We start from the raw sequence: 17,868 nt of genomic DNA on the forward strand, positions 1-17,868 counted from the left end.
CCATGTCACTCTGCGAGAAATGCTTATTTGGGCAACACAATAGTGTTTAGCTTCTTCAGGTATTTGCATAGCTCAGCGCGATATTTAAATAGCTAAACGGTGCTCAATTTATGGTCTGAAAGAGCATGTTTTGAAATGTTACGAAGATTATTATCTACCCATATATCAGGCCTGCTTGAAGAAATACAGTGTTAAATCTAGATGCTTGGTAAAGGCAGAAAATACATCAATTCTATACAATGCCAGTCAGAAGTCTGGACATTCTCATTCAAGGGTATTTCTTTATTTTTACTATTTTCCACATTGTAGAATAATAGTGAATATATCCAAACTATTAAATAACACACTCATTTACATTTTAAATTCTTCAAAGTAGTCACCCTTGATGACAGCTTTGCACACTCTGCATTCTCTCAACCAGATTCACAGAGTAGTCATCTGGAATGCATTTCAGGTAGGTCATGAAAGACTTGATAATGAGCTGATCATTTGAATCAGGTGTGACAGAGCAGGGAGATCTAAAACATGAAGGGCGGGTTGCCTCCACGAGTTTGAAAAACATTGCTGTAGTAGTCCATTTGTCAAGAACAGCTCTAATAAGCAATGAGAACAATAGTCCATGATTACTTGACATGAAGGCCAGGAAAATGAATGGCTCCTTGCATGTGAATTGTCTTGACATTACTGATCCGATAATTAGAAAGAATAAATGAAAGCTGGATGCCTCTCCCCTTCGACAATATTAAAATGGTTGATACAGAATCAAACTCGGCATCTCGCCTTTCAAACTAAGCATGTCAGTTCTGGTCGGTTTCTGGATGGAAGAGTAAGGTACTTTTAGTACTGCATTTGCGCGCCTATAAAGTATTGTATGTAAGTCAGTTGGTATTAGAATATCAGATAAATTAATACAATGTAATACTGTACACACATATACATATATATATTTTCAAACGTTTCACAGAGATGGAGGCAAATGCAGGGTCAAAAAAGGAGCTTTTAATGAGAACCAAAAGAAAAACAGAGGGTCGTGCACTACAGATACAAAATGTATTATACACTGAAACACAGAACACCACAATACAACAATAACCGACAAGGAAGGGGAGAAAATGGCTGAACTAAATACACAGACTAACAAGGAAAACAGAAACAGGTGAGGGCTAAACATAGATGAAAGGAATAAACTGATTAACTGAAATGAGAACAGGAAAGACCAAACAAAGACATGATAAAACAAGAACACACAAAAAACACGGACTGGAACAGTCTCGCCCAGCTGGGACCATTACATATATACACAGTTGTGCTCAAAAATATGCATACCCTTTGAGAATTGGTAATATACCGCTCTGGAAACAATTAAGAGACCATTGCAAAATTATAAGTTTCTCTGGTTTTACTACATAGGTATGTTTTTGAGTAAAATTAACAATTTAGTTTTATTCTATAAAGTACTGACAACATTACTCCCAAATTCCAAATAGAAATATTGTCATTTAGAGTATTTATTTGTAGAAAATAACAACTGGTCAAAATAACCCAAAAAATATGCATGTTTTCAGACCTTAAAAAATGCAAAGAAAACAAATTAATATAAATTTTTCAACAACAAAATACTAATGTTTTAACTGAAGAGTTCAGAAATCAATATTTGTTGGAATAACCCTGATTTTTAATCACAGCTTTCATGCGTCTTGGCATGTTCTCCACCAGTCTGTCACATTGCTGTTGGGTGACTTTATGCCACTCCTGGCACAAAAATTCAAGAGGATATTGGTTTAAGTAATCACCTAATCAGTACCTCATTAAGTGTTGGGATTTAACAGACACTGGAATGGAATGGCTGCCATACATGTAGAGAGGCTTATTTAAGAAAAATGTGTGGTCTCAATTTCTTCCAGAGCTGTATGTACCATTTTTAAAGAAAACACGAGCAGGCAAAACACGTCTTTTATTTCTTATGGGATTTACATTCAACTGTAGGTCATAACAGAATGGCAAAATCATAAAACATAACATGGCAACAAAGGAAAAAATTGACTAACCCCTGTTCAAAAGTCTGCATATCCTTAGTTCTTAATACTGTGTATTGCCCCCTTCAGCATCAATGACAGCGTGCAATCTTTTGTAATAGTTGTGTATGAGGCCCCGATTTCTGGCAGGTGGTAGAGCTGCCCATTCATCTTGGCAAAATGCCTCCAGGTCATTCAAAGATGTCATGTCATCTTGCATGAACTGCACATTTGTGATCTTGATGATATTAAGGTCAGGAGACTGTAATGGCCACTCCAGAACCTTCAACCTTTTCTGCTGTAACCACTGGAGGGTCAACTTGGCCTTGTGCTTAGGGTCATTGTTGTGCTGAATAGTTCAAGAGCATCCCATGCGCAGCATTCGTGGAGAAGAATGCAAATTGTCTGCCTGTATTTTCTGATAAAATGCTGCATTCATCTTGCCATACAATTTCACAAGATTCCTAGTGCCTTTAGAGCTCACATTCCCCCTAAACATCAGTGAGCCACCACCATGCTTCACAGTGGGGATGGTATTATGTTCACTATAGGCCTTGTTGACCCCTCTCCAAACATAGCGCTTATTTATTTAAAAATTAATTAATTCATTCATTATTTAAAAATCATACAATGTGATTTTCTGGATTTTTGTTTTAGATTCCATCTCTCACAGTTGAAGAGTACCTATGATAAAAATTACAGACTTTTACATGCTTTGTAAGTGGGAAAACCTGCAAAATAGGCAGTGTATCAAATACTTGTACTCCCCACTGTATATATATATATATATATATATATTTATATATATATATATATATATATATATATATATATATATATATAGTGAATATAAAAAGTCAACACACCCCTGTTAAAATGCCAGATTCTTGTGATGTAAAAGAATGAGACAAAAACTAATCATGTCAGAACGATTTCCACCTTTAGGAGGCTGTTTCTGGATATGAAGCTCTATAATGTGAACAATTCAATTGAAAAACAAACTGAAAACTTACAATAATATGGTTGCATAATTGTGCACACCCTTAAACTAATACTTTGTTGAAGCACCTTTTGATTTTATTACAGCACTCTATCTTTTTGGGTAGGAGTCTATTAGCAAGGCACATCTTGACGTGGCAATATTTGCCCACTCTTCTTTGCAAAAGCGCTCCAAATCTGTCAGATTGCGAGGACATCTCCTGTGCACAGCCCTCTTCAGATCACCCCACAGATGTTCAATTGGATTCAGGTCTGGGCTCTTGCTGGGTCATTCCAAAACATTAATCTTATTCTGGTGAAGCCATGCTTTTGTGGATTTTGATGTGTGCTTTGGGTCGTTGTTGTGCTGAAAGGTGAACATCTTCAGTTTTCTAACGAATGCCAAAATTGCCTGGTATTTGGAACTGTTGATAATTCCCTCCACCCTGACTAAGGCACTGGTTCCAGCTGAATAAAAACAGACCCAAAGCATAATGCTGCCACCACCATCCTTCACCGTGGGTATGGTGTTCTTTGGGTGATGTGGAGTGTTATTTTTGTGCCTGTGACAACTGCGACCTCTGCTGGTTCACCTCCCCCTCCAGCGGTCGACGTCACCGGCCTTCTGACACCACCGTCTCATCATACATTTCACCTGTGTCCCGTTTTGTGCACCTGTTGTTCATCATCGCTGTTTCCCCCGGTATATATGTTCCCTCTGCTCCCCCTGTCTTTGTGTGTGATTGTCTCTACCTGTTGTTAGAGCTGTGCGACGCTTTGTGAAGCTTATATTGACAGGATAGCATCTTGCAGTTGATGGAGATTTGTGGGATGCACATCCAGGGCACGAAGCTCCCGTTCCACCTCATCCCAAAGATGCTCTATTGGGTTGAGATCTGGTGGCTGTGGGGGCCATTTCAGTACAGTGAACTCATTGTCATGTTCAAGAAACCAATTTGAAATGATTCGAGTTTTGTGACATGGTGCATTATCCTGCTGGAAGTAGCCATCAGAGGATGGTACATGGTGGTCATAAAGGGATGGACATGGTCAGAAACAATGCTCAGGTAGGCCGTGGCATTTAAATGATGCCCAATTGGCACTAAGGGGCCTAAAGTGTGCCAAGAAAACATCCCCCACACCATTACACCACCACCAGCAGCCTGCACAGTGGTAACAAGGCATGATGGATCCATGTTCTCATTCTGTTTACGCCAAATTCTGACTCTACCATCTGAATGTCTCAACAGAAATCGAGACTCATCAGACCAGGCAACATTCTTCCAGTCTTCAACTGTCCAATTTTGGTGAGCTCGTGCAAATTGTAGCCTCTTTTTCCTATTTGTAGTGGAGATGAGTGGTACCCGGTGGGTCTTCTGCTGTTGTAGCCCATTCGCCTCAAGGTTGTGCATGTTATGGCTTCACAAATGCTTTGCTGCATACCTCGGTTGTAACAAGTGGTTATTTCAGTCAAAGTTGCTCTTCTATCAGCTTGAATCAGTCGGCCCATTCTCCTCTGACCTCTAGCATCAACAAGGCATTTTCGCCCACAGGACTGCCGCATACTGGATGTTTTTCCCTTTTCACACCATTCTTTGTAAACCCTAGAAATGGTTGTGAAAAAGAAATGTAGTCTGAATGTTTTGTTTCCATTTGCACAACCTTTATGTTATAACAATCATACTAAAATGTCCTAATAGGTTTAGTCGCGCTTGTCCTTGTTTGATTGAGTCATTGGATATCTTTCTGTGATGTTCCTATCCACAGATATAATGATGAATGTACAATATTACAACTCTATAGGGAATTTTTTTGCCCCAAACCTAGAAAAAGGTTATTGTCAATACACTTTATTGTGTCTCTTCTCACTCATTTTGCTCACTCATTCCTTTAGCCTGATGTTGGGACAGCACATCACTGTTCAGGTTAGTTGTGCTGTTTCCCCAGACCCTGATGTAGCCGTAGTACAGGTCACAGTGGACGAGGGAAAAGGGTATCAATGAAGAGCATGGACATACTGTGACCCAGGGAAAGACTGTGACCCAGGGACATACTGTGACCCAGGGACGGAGTGTGACCCAGGTAGAGACTGTGACCCAGGGACGGAGTGTGACCCAGGGACGGAGTGTGACCCAGGTAGAGACTGTGACCCAGGGACATACTGTGACCCAGGGACAGACTTTGACCCAGGTAGAGACTGTGACCCAGGGACAGAGTGTGAGAGGCCATGATACAATATCTGTGGGGGAAGAATTTCTGCTGGTTGTTCCTAAGAGCTACAATCAACCAGCATATATAAATAAAGGTCAGTATGAATGGATGTATTGGTAGAGGAAATACCACACAGGGGAACAAGAGGAGTAAAAGGAAGAGGGGAGACAAAGCCAGAGACAGAATGGGGTATGAGAGAAAGAGAAATTATCAAAAACCCAAGACAACCTGAAACAGCAAAGACAGGCAAATCATCTTCAAACCTGACTAAGATGTTAGATCAATGTACACTACCTGACTAGACTAGACATTTCTGTGTCTGTGCAATTGGACAAGTGAAAGACGATATATTTTATTTTACACTTGAAGTCCAAACCCAATCCTTCCTATTTGGAACAATTAGTACACATTCCCTTGATCTGTGACAGAATATTTTAACTTATTGGCATAGGGATTCAATCTTGCAACATTTTGTTTACTGGTCAGATGCACTAACCACTTGGCTTTTCACCTACCTATTAATGTTATGTGAAATGCAAAGACTTAATATTTGTAGACATTAACCAAAATTGGAGTCGGGGGCTCCGTAGCGGTTGAGGGCCCTAAGCGACCGCTTCTGCCGCTTATGCCTACAACCGGCCCTGAAAACCAGTGAAGTCATTTGATGGATGTCTCTCTATCTCAAGTAGTCGCCGAAAAGCTGATGTTTCTTAGCTTGCTTTTTCAATGTTTTTAACGCCCCCCTGACACCCACACAAATCGTATATATGTCGTAGAGACATATGGAATTCAAAAAGGTGGAACACCACTTATGGATACAATACAATTATAAAGCCAACCCAGTACGCAAACAGTCAAATAAAGGAGAGATGGATCTACAACAGCTGGCAGCTGTAAGGGAGGAGTTGATAACTGCTGAGTTGGCAATATTAACAGTATAGCTCAATAACTATTAGGACACATGTGGCCACACCCACAGTAACAATGTATATGGTAGAGTACTTTACTGTCTGGACACTAGTGATAATTGTGCAATATTGACGGGACGGGGTTCAATTTAGGACCCTTGTTCCTTGGGCTGTCTGTGCAGTACCGTCTTAATAAGTATGTACCAGGGGAGTTTGGGAAGGTTTGAACTGTGTTTTTTAAATTGAAATGTGTTTTTGTGATCCTATGCACCACTAAAGCAAACGCACACACTTGAATTTAAATACGTTTTTTTTGCAACATGAAAACTACTTTATTTGAACAATGTTAACCAAACAATGTTGTTCACCCCTTTCTCTTTACTGACCTGTATCAATATTAATATATCAATGTGCTTATAAAATTTGATGGGGTTTTAGCCCCCCTAAAATATTAATTAGCCCTCCCTAAATAAATCAATATATCAGTCAATATATTTTCTCTGTGATTTCTTTTTCCATCACATGTAAATACATCATGTAATATCAAAGTTTTTTCTTTACCAGAAGGCAAGAAAGCTAGCTACAACTTTCTAGTAGACACTTCAGAGAAGACTAAGGTCTGTCATTTGTAATACAAATAAAAATAAATTAGAATGTAATTTAACAAAACAGTAAGGTGGCCAATACTTGGGGACGGTGGCTGATAATAGAGGGTTGTAGTTTTTAGCGACAACACTAATGAACTACTGAAAATATTAATTTAATGTATGTCACTAGGCTAATAATCATCAGGAACACAGTTGCAAAACTGTGCATGTTTCACAGATTCATGTTTGTTTGGGTTTGAAGTTATTGAAGTTAAGATATTCTGTTCAGAGGAAGGGAGATCTGGTTGTTAAATTAATTATGGTAATTTTTTTAATTACTTTATTCTGAGGTGAATGGGCTAATGACTAAATCTGTTTTTGAAATGATTCAGAATATTTAAGAGAAATCTTGCTAAAAAACAGAATATACTGTATGTCGATGTTAATTTACCACAAACTATATTTGACAAAAGTATTTTGGCTAAATAGTACAGCCGTTTTTGTGACTTTTGTTGGTGTTGGATGGTTGAAGAAAGAGTGGACTTTTATCTCTTTATTTTGATAGAATTTAAGTCATGTTAGATCAGTGTCTAAACACAAACTATGAGACCGGTATACTTTTAGCCAACCTTGACCATAAATAACTTTATTTTGATAGATTACACACCCGTTGTTACTCTAAAAATTATGGAAATATGTTTTGGGGATTATGCCCAGACCCCCAAAATGAGAAAATATATTTAAGGAGTAAGATGAACTATTGGGTAGAATACTGGGATCATAATTCTGTCTCAGATTATCTGATTATCTACTCAAAGCATCATACATTTTCAGCATAAGAAATTCCCTTGGCAAATGGTCTTATGCAATGTGACTTACATTATCAATTTAGGTTAAGTTTCTTGCTCAATGATAAAATATATTAAGGGTCACATTTGACATTATAGCTGCCATTTGACAGTACACCCGAGCTTTCACTAAAGTGACACAGGTTCCCTGGTGGTTGTCAAAATGTGTGTCCTTCTCATACAGCTCCAGCTTTAGGTTGTCACCTGCCTTGCAGTACAAGAAAGTGAACTCTCTGTGCCAGGAGGACTCAGGGTTGTTGTTGGTGAAATCAGTGTGACTCAGTGTGAGGCTTCCAATGGTTATAGGACATAATAAGAAAGCTGGCATTGTGAGTGGTGAACTGATGCTGGTGGAAGGGGTAGTAGGTGGCAATCTTCCCTCTTATCTAAATCCCAGTCCCCCAGGGCAGTGACAGGAACATTACACTGTGTTGAGTGCTGTCTTTCTGATGCAATGTTAAACAGGTGTTCTGACTCTCTGACGATCCCATGGCACATATCCTGATAGTTGGGGTGTCCTTGGGGACAGTTAACCCTGTGTCCTGGCCAAATTTCCAATCTGTCTGTAATACCATCATGGCAACTTAGTGATTCATAGTTTCCAATTGGCCTTTGGACTTAACAAGGACCCCAGGAACCTATGGAAGCCAAATAGCCCCTTGCCATGAAGTACGTGTACATATTAAACTGATGTATCACAGTGCTTTTACAAACACCCAGCCTGAAACCCCAAAGACCAAGCAATGACAGGGTTGATGCACAGTGGCTAGGAAACTTCCTAATAGGGTCAAAACCTAAGAAGAAACCTAGAGAGGAACCAGGATCTGAGGGGTGGCCCGTCCTCTTCTGGCTGTGCCGGGTGAATATTTAAGAGTACAAATTGTATTATTTAATAAATGCATGTGGGCTGTGTCCATAGCCTGTAAAACATAATTCAAGTCAGATATGTGGGTAGGGTATTTAATATTTAAGGAAAATGAAATACCCTACCCCCATAATCCCCCAACACAATTATATGGCAATGGAAATCCTCCGGGCTGAAACAGATGGACGGGGGGTCCTGTGACACTGTGGCCCTATCCAAGGGTAATCCCGGAGCGGGCCCAATAGGCAGGAAGTCACTCCACCCTCTTTGACAAGCTTCAGCCAAAGGGACCCCAACCAACTGCAACCACCCTGAGAGAGGGCTGAGTAACCTCCACAGAGGTCACTCCCATGGCACAAGGACAGCAGTGGAGAACAATAGCCAGTGACTCCACCCCCTAGTGGCATTGAAGAGAGGACATCCCAGTTGACATGGGAGCCCATCAGGCAAAGAAAGCAAGGGTTGGATTATATCCAAGCCTTTCTGCTCACCTTAACACCCCTGGGACAGGCTATACTTAATCATATACTTTGCTGAAGAGATATGTTTTTGGTAGACAAAGGTTTGCTCTTAACACCGGAGTAATGATGCCATCTTTGGATTGAAATCCCAAATAGAAAGAAATATGTTGTGATGATATTTAACATCTCTACCAATATCTTTGCTTGTTACATCCATGGAACTTTTTTCTGATTTTCAATCCAATCAGATTTGACCTTTTTAAGTTATGGATGTCCAAGTGCTACTATTTCTTGCCAGTCCATTTAGAAGTTGCAGAAAAACACCAGACAACCCCCTAAGAAAAATCAGATTTCTCTAGATACAACTCCGGAAGCAATTAAGAGACCAATGCAACTTTTTCTTTCCTTTCCAAAAAAACCAAAAAGGAAAGATTTGAATCAGGAACAGAAGCGTTCAATTTTTCTGGAGGGGTTTGAAAGAATGCATACTTAATGATTAATTAAAAGATTAATATTTTTATGAATGCATGCATTGCCATTTTACTTGAATGTTTAATAAAAAAACTATAAAATAATAGAAATATGTTAGATGTCAAGAAAAAGTAACACATATTTTTCGTTATATTTGGTCATTTTTACTGTTAAGTTATACTTAATTGATATTAACTGATAATTTATTTGGTATTAGCATTTATTTCAGGTGTCCTTAAAGGGTACACTTCCATGAAAACCACCTCTCCTAAGCAAAGTGTAAATGAAAATAAAAATGTAGATATTTTCTCAAACTTTATTTCGTATACGTTTTATTTATTTTTTCCTCAACAATATTATTGTTATTAATATTTACTTATTAAATAATTATTTAATAAGTAAATATTAACAACAATAATATGGTCTGTTTCAGACTATAAATCCCCAACGACAATATCATACAATGGTACAATTCTGAAGAAGAGTCAATGTCTCTTTGATCAAATACACCACCTGGTGGACCGGTTGATTGATGCTTGTAGTCTTACATGCCACTGAGAAAAATTTCATAGGAACACACAGCCAAATTTGTACATGAATGAATGGCTCTGAATGTCAAACATAATACATTGTGTGTTAGGCTCTGGTTTGTGACTCAGATGCTGAGACAGGCACACAGACTCGGGGAGGCAGTTGAAGTGTTTATTCACACAACCGGAATTAAACAGAGGGATTGTACAGGGTGGAGTGGTTCCAGGAGGTGAGGTGAGTTGTATGGCGAGGTGGGCAGGCAACAGGTGAGCAGGCAACAGGTGAGCAGGCAACAGGTGAACAGGCAACAATGTCGGAGCGGAATCTGGATAGAGGAGATGCAAGTTAGCAAAGGCGCACAGGAATAAGACAGGTTAGAGCGCATAGGGACTAGGCGCAGTATGACAGAGGGTTGCAGAGCCAAGTTACCACGGGTAATGTTGTAACAAACTGGCGCTGAAGAGGTGAACAGCCCGGGTTGATATCTGCTGGTTGATTAATGGAAATGTGCTGCAGCTGGCTGGAAACAGAGCAGGAGAGAGTGGCCACGCCCCTTGGCCAGGATCCTCTGTGAGCGCGACACTTGCACAGCAGGTGGAGACAAACACAGACAACACACACAAGGAAAAGGGGAAGAGGAAAACAGGCTGGGACAGGGTAAACAGAGCCTACCCATAACAATGTGAAGCATACATGATGAAACATTCCTGATGAATATAAAATGTTGAAACATTTTGCAGCATTAAGGGCTATAAGGGCGATACAGTTTACAGCTCAGCAAGCCCACAACATTTACAGACTAAACCCAGGATAGAAGGGAACAACTGTATTACTATTACTATCCAACCACCAAGTATAGTTAACACAGTTCAGCAGTATCATTATAATTACACAATGAAAAACCCAGGATAGAGGGGCTGAGTGAATGTGGTCTGGACTGTGGAAGAGGATCATTGTGTCAGAGACCCTGTACAAAGACAGAGTTCCTGCCTTGTAATCCAGGTAGAATTTACAAAAGATACACTGGTACTGGAGAGAGTTTGATAACTCTGGAGGAAATTGATGTGCTCCTCTGTATAGCTTACGACAACATCATCAGTAAAGAGCAGAGACGAAATCGTGTGGTCCCCAAACCTGACACCCTCCGGCCCCTGGCTGTGCCTAGAAATTCTGTCCATAAAAATTATGAACAGAACCAGAATTTTTTTTCCGGAGCTGTAGATGAATAGAAGCTGTATATAAATATGTACATTTACAAATTTAAATGATATAAATGATGATATACAAAATGATAAAAATATGTTCTATATTCAGTAGTCTCTGGAACAGGTTTTGCTCCAGGACACCCACAGGCTGATCTATAATGGTAAGGGTAAGCACAGTATGTTATGGGAAAATGGACATTGAGTGGGAAATTTTTTTTTCCAAACAACAAAATAGAATAGAAATAATTACTTTTCCCAACTGTTTGTATACAAAATAGGCAAAGCAACAAATAATTCCACAAAAATGTATTTATTTCCAAATTGCCTTGGACCTGTATGTCGTATGATGGTCTTCTAATTGTTCTAGAATAATGCCTTTGAAATTATTTTATATCCCCCTCTTAAACTCTATCAATAAGATCCTGTACATATTTTATAAGCCTCTTGTGGATCATGGCTATCTCTGTAGTATGCAACCAAGAAACCGTCAAGGAAATCCTAAAAGATCAAAAATGACGCGTTCTGCTGGGGAATACGAGTGGGTATCGCCTCAATGAAGCATCCGCTAATGTTGGGATCACTCCTGGTACAGTCTCATGACAGTCTCTGATGTTTCCTTATACTACAGTCTCAGAACTTTGACCCACATGTTTTACATCAGAAATAGTTTCTCTCAATTAGTCATTAGAATGGCAGATCATTAGCCAATTGCCAATCGACAAATAACATGTAACGTGATGAGAAGAGGAAAGTGTGGAGAGAAATATTACCTGGCATACAGTACCACTTCATCTGTGAAATATGCTAAAGGGGTAACTGCTAATTCATTCTGAAGTGTACAGAAAAATGTTCTGTGCGCATATACAACCAAAAGCCTTAAAATGCATTGGATGGTGCTTCGTCATGTAGCCGGATAATGACCCCAAAAATTATTTTTCACCAAGCAGTGAAAGGTTTTGGATTTGACAGGTCACAGGACTGTGTATGTTTATAAAGTGCCATCATTTATAGATGGTTCATCCAGTATGGATGAAAATACTTTCAAACTGAAAGGTAACCTGTTTTTACAATATAATTAAATCTAGCAACTAACAATGTAAATGTTGTTGTACTGTCTCACCAGATGGGGGCACTGTTGCATAGATAGACTACAAGATCCTGTAGCCCAGACAGGTGACAGACGTGGAAGAAAACACCAATGTTTGTCTGACTGATGCCACATTAAAAGAAGGGAATTGTGGGTTGCATTACTGTATAATAAAAAGCATGAATTCAGACACATCCAAAATAATAAGAAAGGTGCTTGTAACAAAATAATAAAGGAACAGCACAGACATGAAATCCTGTAGAAAGTCATTGCTTGCCAAAACAATGTTTTCAATGCATTAATATCAACCAGATTGGATGTATTTTAGCAATAAGGCACAACTGTACAGGATTTCATACATATACTACAGGTAGAGCCATTTATTCTCCTCTTGTTGTATAGGGATCTGTGTATAGTTACTTTAGAGGTTCTATTAGCTCAAGGACTTGAGTTGCCCATCCCTGAGTTGCCCATCCCTGGAAAAATGTTAAATTCTTCAGAAATTATAGAGGAAGGTAAATTGTGCTGCAACATAGTTCTTTCTTTTACCCTTCAATTGCTTGTATAGTATACAGAGCATATCATTTTAATTTAATTGCTTAGCATCTCAATTTCAACCAGTTTTTCATTGGGTTGGAACAATCTTCAGTGTGTCTATGGGTTATCCAACATCTGTGACATAATAATCCAAAGCCAACAGCCATCATTTTCATTTTCACTAGAGTTTTGGAGGGACATCCTGATCTTTGCAATGTTGGGGTGGTGCCATCTTGCCTCCACTTACCAAGACATCTTCCAGGAAATCCACCAGGAATAGCTGATTGATTTTATTCAGGGTAAATCAGAATGATTTCAGTAGATTTCAGGTGACGGCAAATTACCTTTACAGATGTAGATTTGAAATGTGATTTCATCATTTATCCAACGAATGCATTTACCGTTATTGTGTCTTTTTCTGTCTGAGATACAATCCACTGATTTATTCATCTAAACATTGTGGGTTTCAAGATCGTGTTAATGGTGAAAAGGTCTGAGATGATCTGTCTTCATTTCCGCCTTTACAAATACAGGTGTGTAGACTTTAAATATCCACTGTACTAAAACCTACCTATTATCATCGTTTATCTACCTAGAACTAGCTAGCCTAAGCTGCACATTTTCTGACCAGCTTACAGCTAATTATGCTAGAGGGCTTGGGCATCCACCACATGAGATGTGAATTTTCACACCACTGGGAAGATTTTCATGCAATGACAGATTTTCTCACTGTCACAATCATTGCACAGAACCATTGAGAACCATTTCCACGGGGGTGATCTTTAAATGACTCCCGGTTTCTTCTAAAATTCCTGACATTGTAGAGAATTTTTCTCAACCACTGTGCTTCATCATCTTACTACTTGCTCTTTACGGTTTTAGGCTGAGTATCTGTACAAGCACTTTGTTACAACTGCTGAAGTGAAAAGGGGCTTTAGAAAGTACAATACTCTTTACAATACAATACTCAACATCAAATGTTGAAACTGAGAAATGTTATTGTTTCTTGAAAAATATATGCCCTTTGATGCCAGCAACACATTTAAAAAAAGCAGGGACAGGGGCAACAAAAGACTGGAAAAGTTGTGTAATGCTAAAAACCAAAACCTGGCGAAACATCTCCCAACTAATTAGGTTAATTGGCAACAGGTCAGTAACATGATTGGGTATAAACAGAGCATCCCAGAGAGGATGAGTCTTTCAGTAAGTAAAGAGGTAAAGTTAAGATGGGGAGGGGTTCACCACTCTGGGAAAGACTATGCAGGCAAATAGTGCAACAATTAAAAAATAATGCAAAGAGTTTGGGGATCTCCTCATCTACGATACATAATATCATTAAAAGATTCAGAGATACCATTCCTCAGTTTCAACATTTGATATGATGTATTTGTAATATTGAAATTAAATATAGGGATAAATGATTTGCCCATCATTCTAGTCGGTTTCTATTTCAATTTTACGCAACTCCCCACCTTTTTTGGAAACAGTGATGTAAATGTGACTAATTGTCTCAGTGGGGTTCATGGTGAACCTATGGACAGACACAAATGGACCCATCTCATCTCAACTCAACATATGACTGTCCACTGGACATTCTTTCAGGAGTCTTGACAACTGCTTCCAGGTGTGTTTGGCAAAACTTTAGAAAATATCTCTTTGGTCTTGCACTGGCAGTTTAGGGTGAAGAGTGGTTCTGGATCAGGGAAGTAAAGTTGGGCTGGTATTTATAGCCTGACACTTCTCTTGGCTTTATCAAATGGTTCAGTAGATGCATGGAATGAGTATAATACCCATCAAATCTTGTACCCATTCCTTCCCTCAGGGAACATACTGCTCTGGAAAAAATAAAGAGACCACTGCACCTTTTCCTTTCCTTTCCAACACTTCAAATTGAATGATTCTGTTCCTCACTCAAAACCTTCCTTTTCGAAGTTTTTGGAAACGAAAGAAAAAGGTCCAATGTTCACTTAATTTTTTCTGGAGCTGTATGTTACCTTCACATCACAAATGTTTTCATGAACCCTAGGCTACAGCATGGGAACAATAGGGTTGGAGAGACTTTCTGAATGAAAGAAAACAGAAGGTTTTACCACATTCATATCTTCCTTAACAGAAAGCATGCGTGAGAGAAAAATATTCCTGTTGCCAGCCTCCACAGGTACGATACGAAATAAAAAACTGAAACTGAGAACAAAGCTTTATTGGCAGAAGCGTCTGTTTAATATCTGTATGCAAAAGCCATCTCCGTTATTTTCTTACGGTTCAGCAATAGTGACTATTGGTCATATTTACCTTCATCTAATGAATGTCCATGACACAATGTTTCATTGCATATTCCCAAAATGTATATATAATAGTTGTGCTCGTGCACGCACACACACACCAACAGGTTACGAAGAAGCTCAGGGGTGGCAAAGTAATCTTATCATGACTAGCCCACTAGGAGTGTCTCCCAGTGATACCAAGAGTCTGCCCATGTCTTGGTCCCACATTGTACCCTATGTCCTTAATAGTGCACTACCTTTTTCCAGGGTCCAGATAGTCCAGTACACTACACAATAGTGAGCCATTTGGGATACTTGGTCATTGTGGGAGTTGCAACGTATGTCTTGTTATAGTGAACAACCCATACCGTTGATTGTAAACTTTGTGTAGGACTGTTTACCATCTTCCCTCTTAGTGTTGCCAGCTGTTCTAGATCCACCTTATCTTGTTTATTCACTGGGCTGACCTTTCAAATTGATCTAAAAATATGTTAGTTGAATAAATATTAGATTATGTGAATTTGCTCTTACACTTTTTCGGTATCCATATGTCTTATTTGTCCATATGTATCGAGGGGGTGGAGGATTCTAAAACCTTTATAAACCCAGAGACTGCATGCTAAGGACATTCATCCTTTAGGTGACAACTTGAGATAGACAGAATTCCATCTAAAGCCTCTACAGGTAAGACATGATCTGTTGCCATGATGACTTTTTTCTCTTCTCCTGTCTTTATTTCTATGAAGGTATCCCTATGACCTGGCTGTTCTCTATGAAGATCCATTGAAACTAGGGAGAAGGAAGTAGGGAGGCAGAGAGCATAGCATTTAGAGCATTTTACCAGTAAACAAAAGGTTGCTAGATGCTATCTCTGAGCCTGCACAATTCTGTTGATCCATCACAGTCAATCAGTTAACCTTAGTTGGAGGATTTAGGCCAGTATTTCTCAATCCTGGTCCTGGGGTTAACGTTTTTTTTTTTATCCTAGCACTCATACACCCGATTCAAATGTTGCCCTAAAAACACTGCAAAACAGCTGCAACTCATTCAGAATGCTGCTGCTAGAATGTTAACCAGGACCAAGAGAACAGAGCACATTACTCCGGTTCTTAAGTCTTTGCATTGGCTTCCAGTCAGTTACAAAATAGATTTCAAAGTGGTGCTTTTAGTTTATAAATCTCTGAATGGTTTAGGACCCGAATACATTTCTGATATTTTTGCAGAATATAAACTGAGCAGCTCTTAGATCCATGAACACAGGTCAGCTAGTAGAGCCCAGAGTCCAAACTAAACATGGAGAAGCTGCGTTTAGCAGTTATGCTGTACACAACTGGAATAAACTACAAGAAGATCTTAGACATGCCCCAACACATACATTTTTAAATCCAGGTAAAAAATGCTTCTTTTCTCACGTACCTATGACTGAGCACTTAAACTTAACCACACTGTTAAGCCTTATAGCTTCCCACTTTTAATCATTATATGTTTTTTTAATGTATTTTATTATTATTATGATGTATTCATTTGCTTTGATGTTTTCATTTGAGTATTTGTTTTTATGTTATTGTTTTCAGATTTTTTTCTTTGCAAAGCACATTGAATTGCTTCGATGTATGAATTGTGCCAAATAAATTATCTTTAATTTGAATCAGGGGTGTGAGAGCTAGGGCAAAAACTAAAATACGCACCCCTTGGGGTCCCCAGGACCAGGATTGGGAAGCACTGGGATATCTTGTTTGGACCTTGTGGGAAAATATCTGCCAAATATGCATTGGTTGAATGAAGCTCTTAGGAACAAACAGCAGACATTCTCCATGCTCATCTTCTCCCCTCAGACATTGTATCATGACCTCTCACACTCTGTCCCTGGGTCTGCTCTTCATCGGTGCCCTGAGTCTCGTCCACTGTGACCAGTACTACGGCCACGTCAGGGTCTGGGGAATCAGTGCCACTAACCTGAACGGTGACATCCTGTCCCAACCGGATCCGTACGTCAAGGTAAACCAGATTAAATGAATAAACAGACAATGATTGAGGAGAAGAGTAAGGCACTGATAACATCTTTTCTTTCTAGGTTTGGTGTGGCCCAGCCTTTGGTGGCATGACGAGTTTGCTGAAGAACCAGGCCAACCCTACCTGGCCAGGAGAGTTCAACTTCCTGGACATCATCCACAAGTCGGTTCTGAAGCTGGAGGTGAGTTTGGCCACTTACTATGTGACGTCTATTTTTGCAATTGGATCAATCCAGTCAACGATGACGATGATGATGATGGATATTATGTTTACTATAATCAGGTTTGGGATGACGACAACGGACCTGATGACCGTCTGGGAACATGTACCACCACCATCCGCAAAGGAACAAACATTGAGACCTGTCATCTGAAGAAAGGAATACTTTACTACACCTACAGCTATGAGAAGAGCAGCTATGACCAGGATGATTAGATTGTGACCTAGAGCTTTTATAACTTTGTGTTTGATTGGTTCTTTGTATTTACTTATAGCATTAATAAAAATATTTGCTTTACGGCAAAATAGTTTCCATCTGACTGTATATTTTCATATATTATATTGATACCCATTAGAAGATGGTGTGGGTGGTGTGGTTTAACTTTTTTGGTGTAATCTGCATATACTTCTTTATATATATACATGCATGTATATGTTCCTTTGGGCATTTGTGTGCTTTATTTGACAGAAATCTGGAGAAAGAGTTTTTTCAAATTCAAACCCAGGCAGTACACGTGAGACATGAGGTCTCACGGCTGGGGAGGCAGGACACAGAGTCCAGGGAAGACATAATTTGTTTCTAAGAAAAAACACAACAAAAGGAGAGAAGAACCGTGAACTGAAGGGCAGCAAACACAAAGCTAACACCAAACAATGGGTGACAACCA

At 39.3% G+C, this 17,868-nt stretch overlaps 1 protein-coding gene across 1 annotated transcript; it reads left to right on the forward strand.

The window, feature by feature from the left end:
- Nucleotides 1-15,610: 15,610 nt before the first annotated feature.
- LOC105025407 (perforin-1-like) lies at nt 15,611-17,429 on the forward strand. Its single transcript, XM_010896052.3, has 4 exons — nt 15,611-15,652; nt 16,804-16,966; nt 17,043-17,162; nt 17,264-17,429. Exons 2-4 carry the CDS (start codon nt 16,814-16,816, stop codon nt 17,414-17,416), a joined length of 426 nt encoding a protein of 141 aa, XP_010894354.1. The 5' UTR covers nt 15,611-15,652; nt 16,804-16,813; the 3' UTR covers nt 17,417-17,429.
- The last annotated feature ends 439 nt before the right edge of the window (nt 17,430-17,868 follow it).

Source organism: Esox lucius, chromosome 13, assembly GCF_011004845.1.
Source record: "Esox lucius isolate fEsoLuc1 chromosome 13, fEsoLuc1.pri, whole genome shotgun sequence".
Lineage (NCBI taxonomy): Eukaryota > Metazoa > Chordata > Actinopteri > Esociformes > Esocidae > Esox > Esox lucius.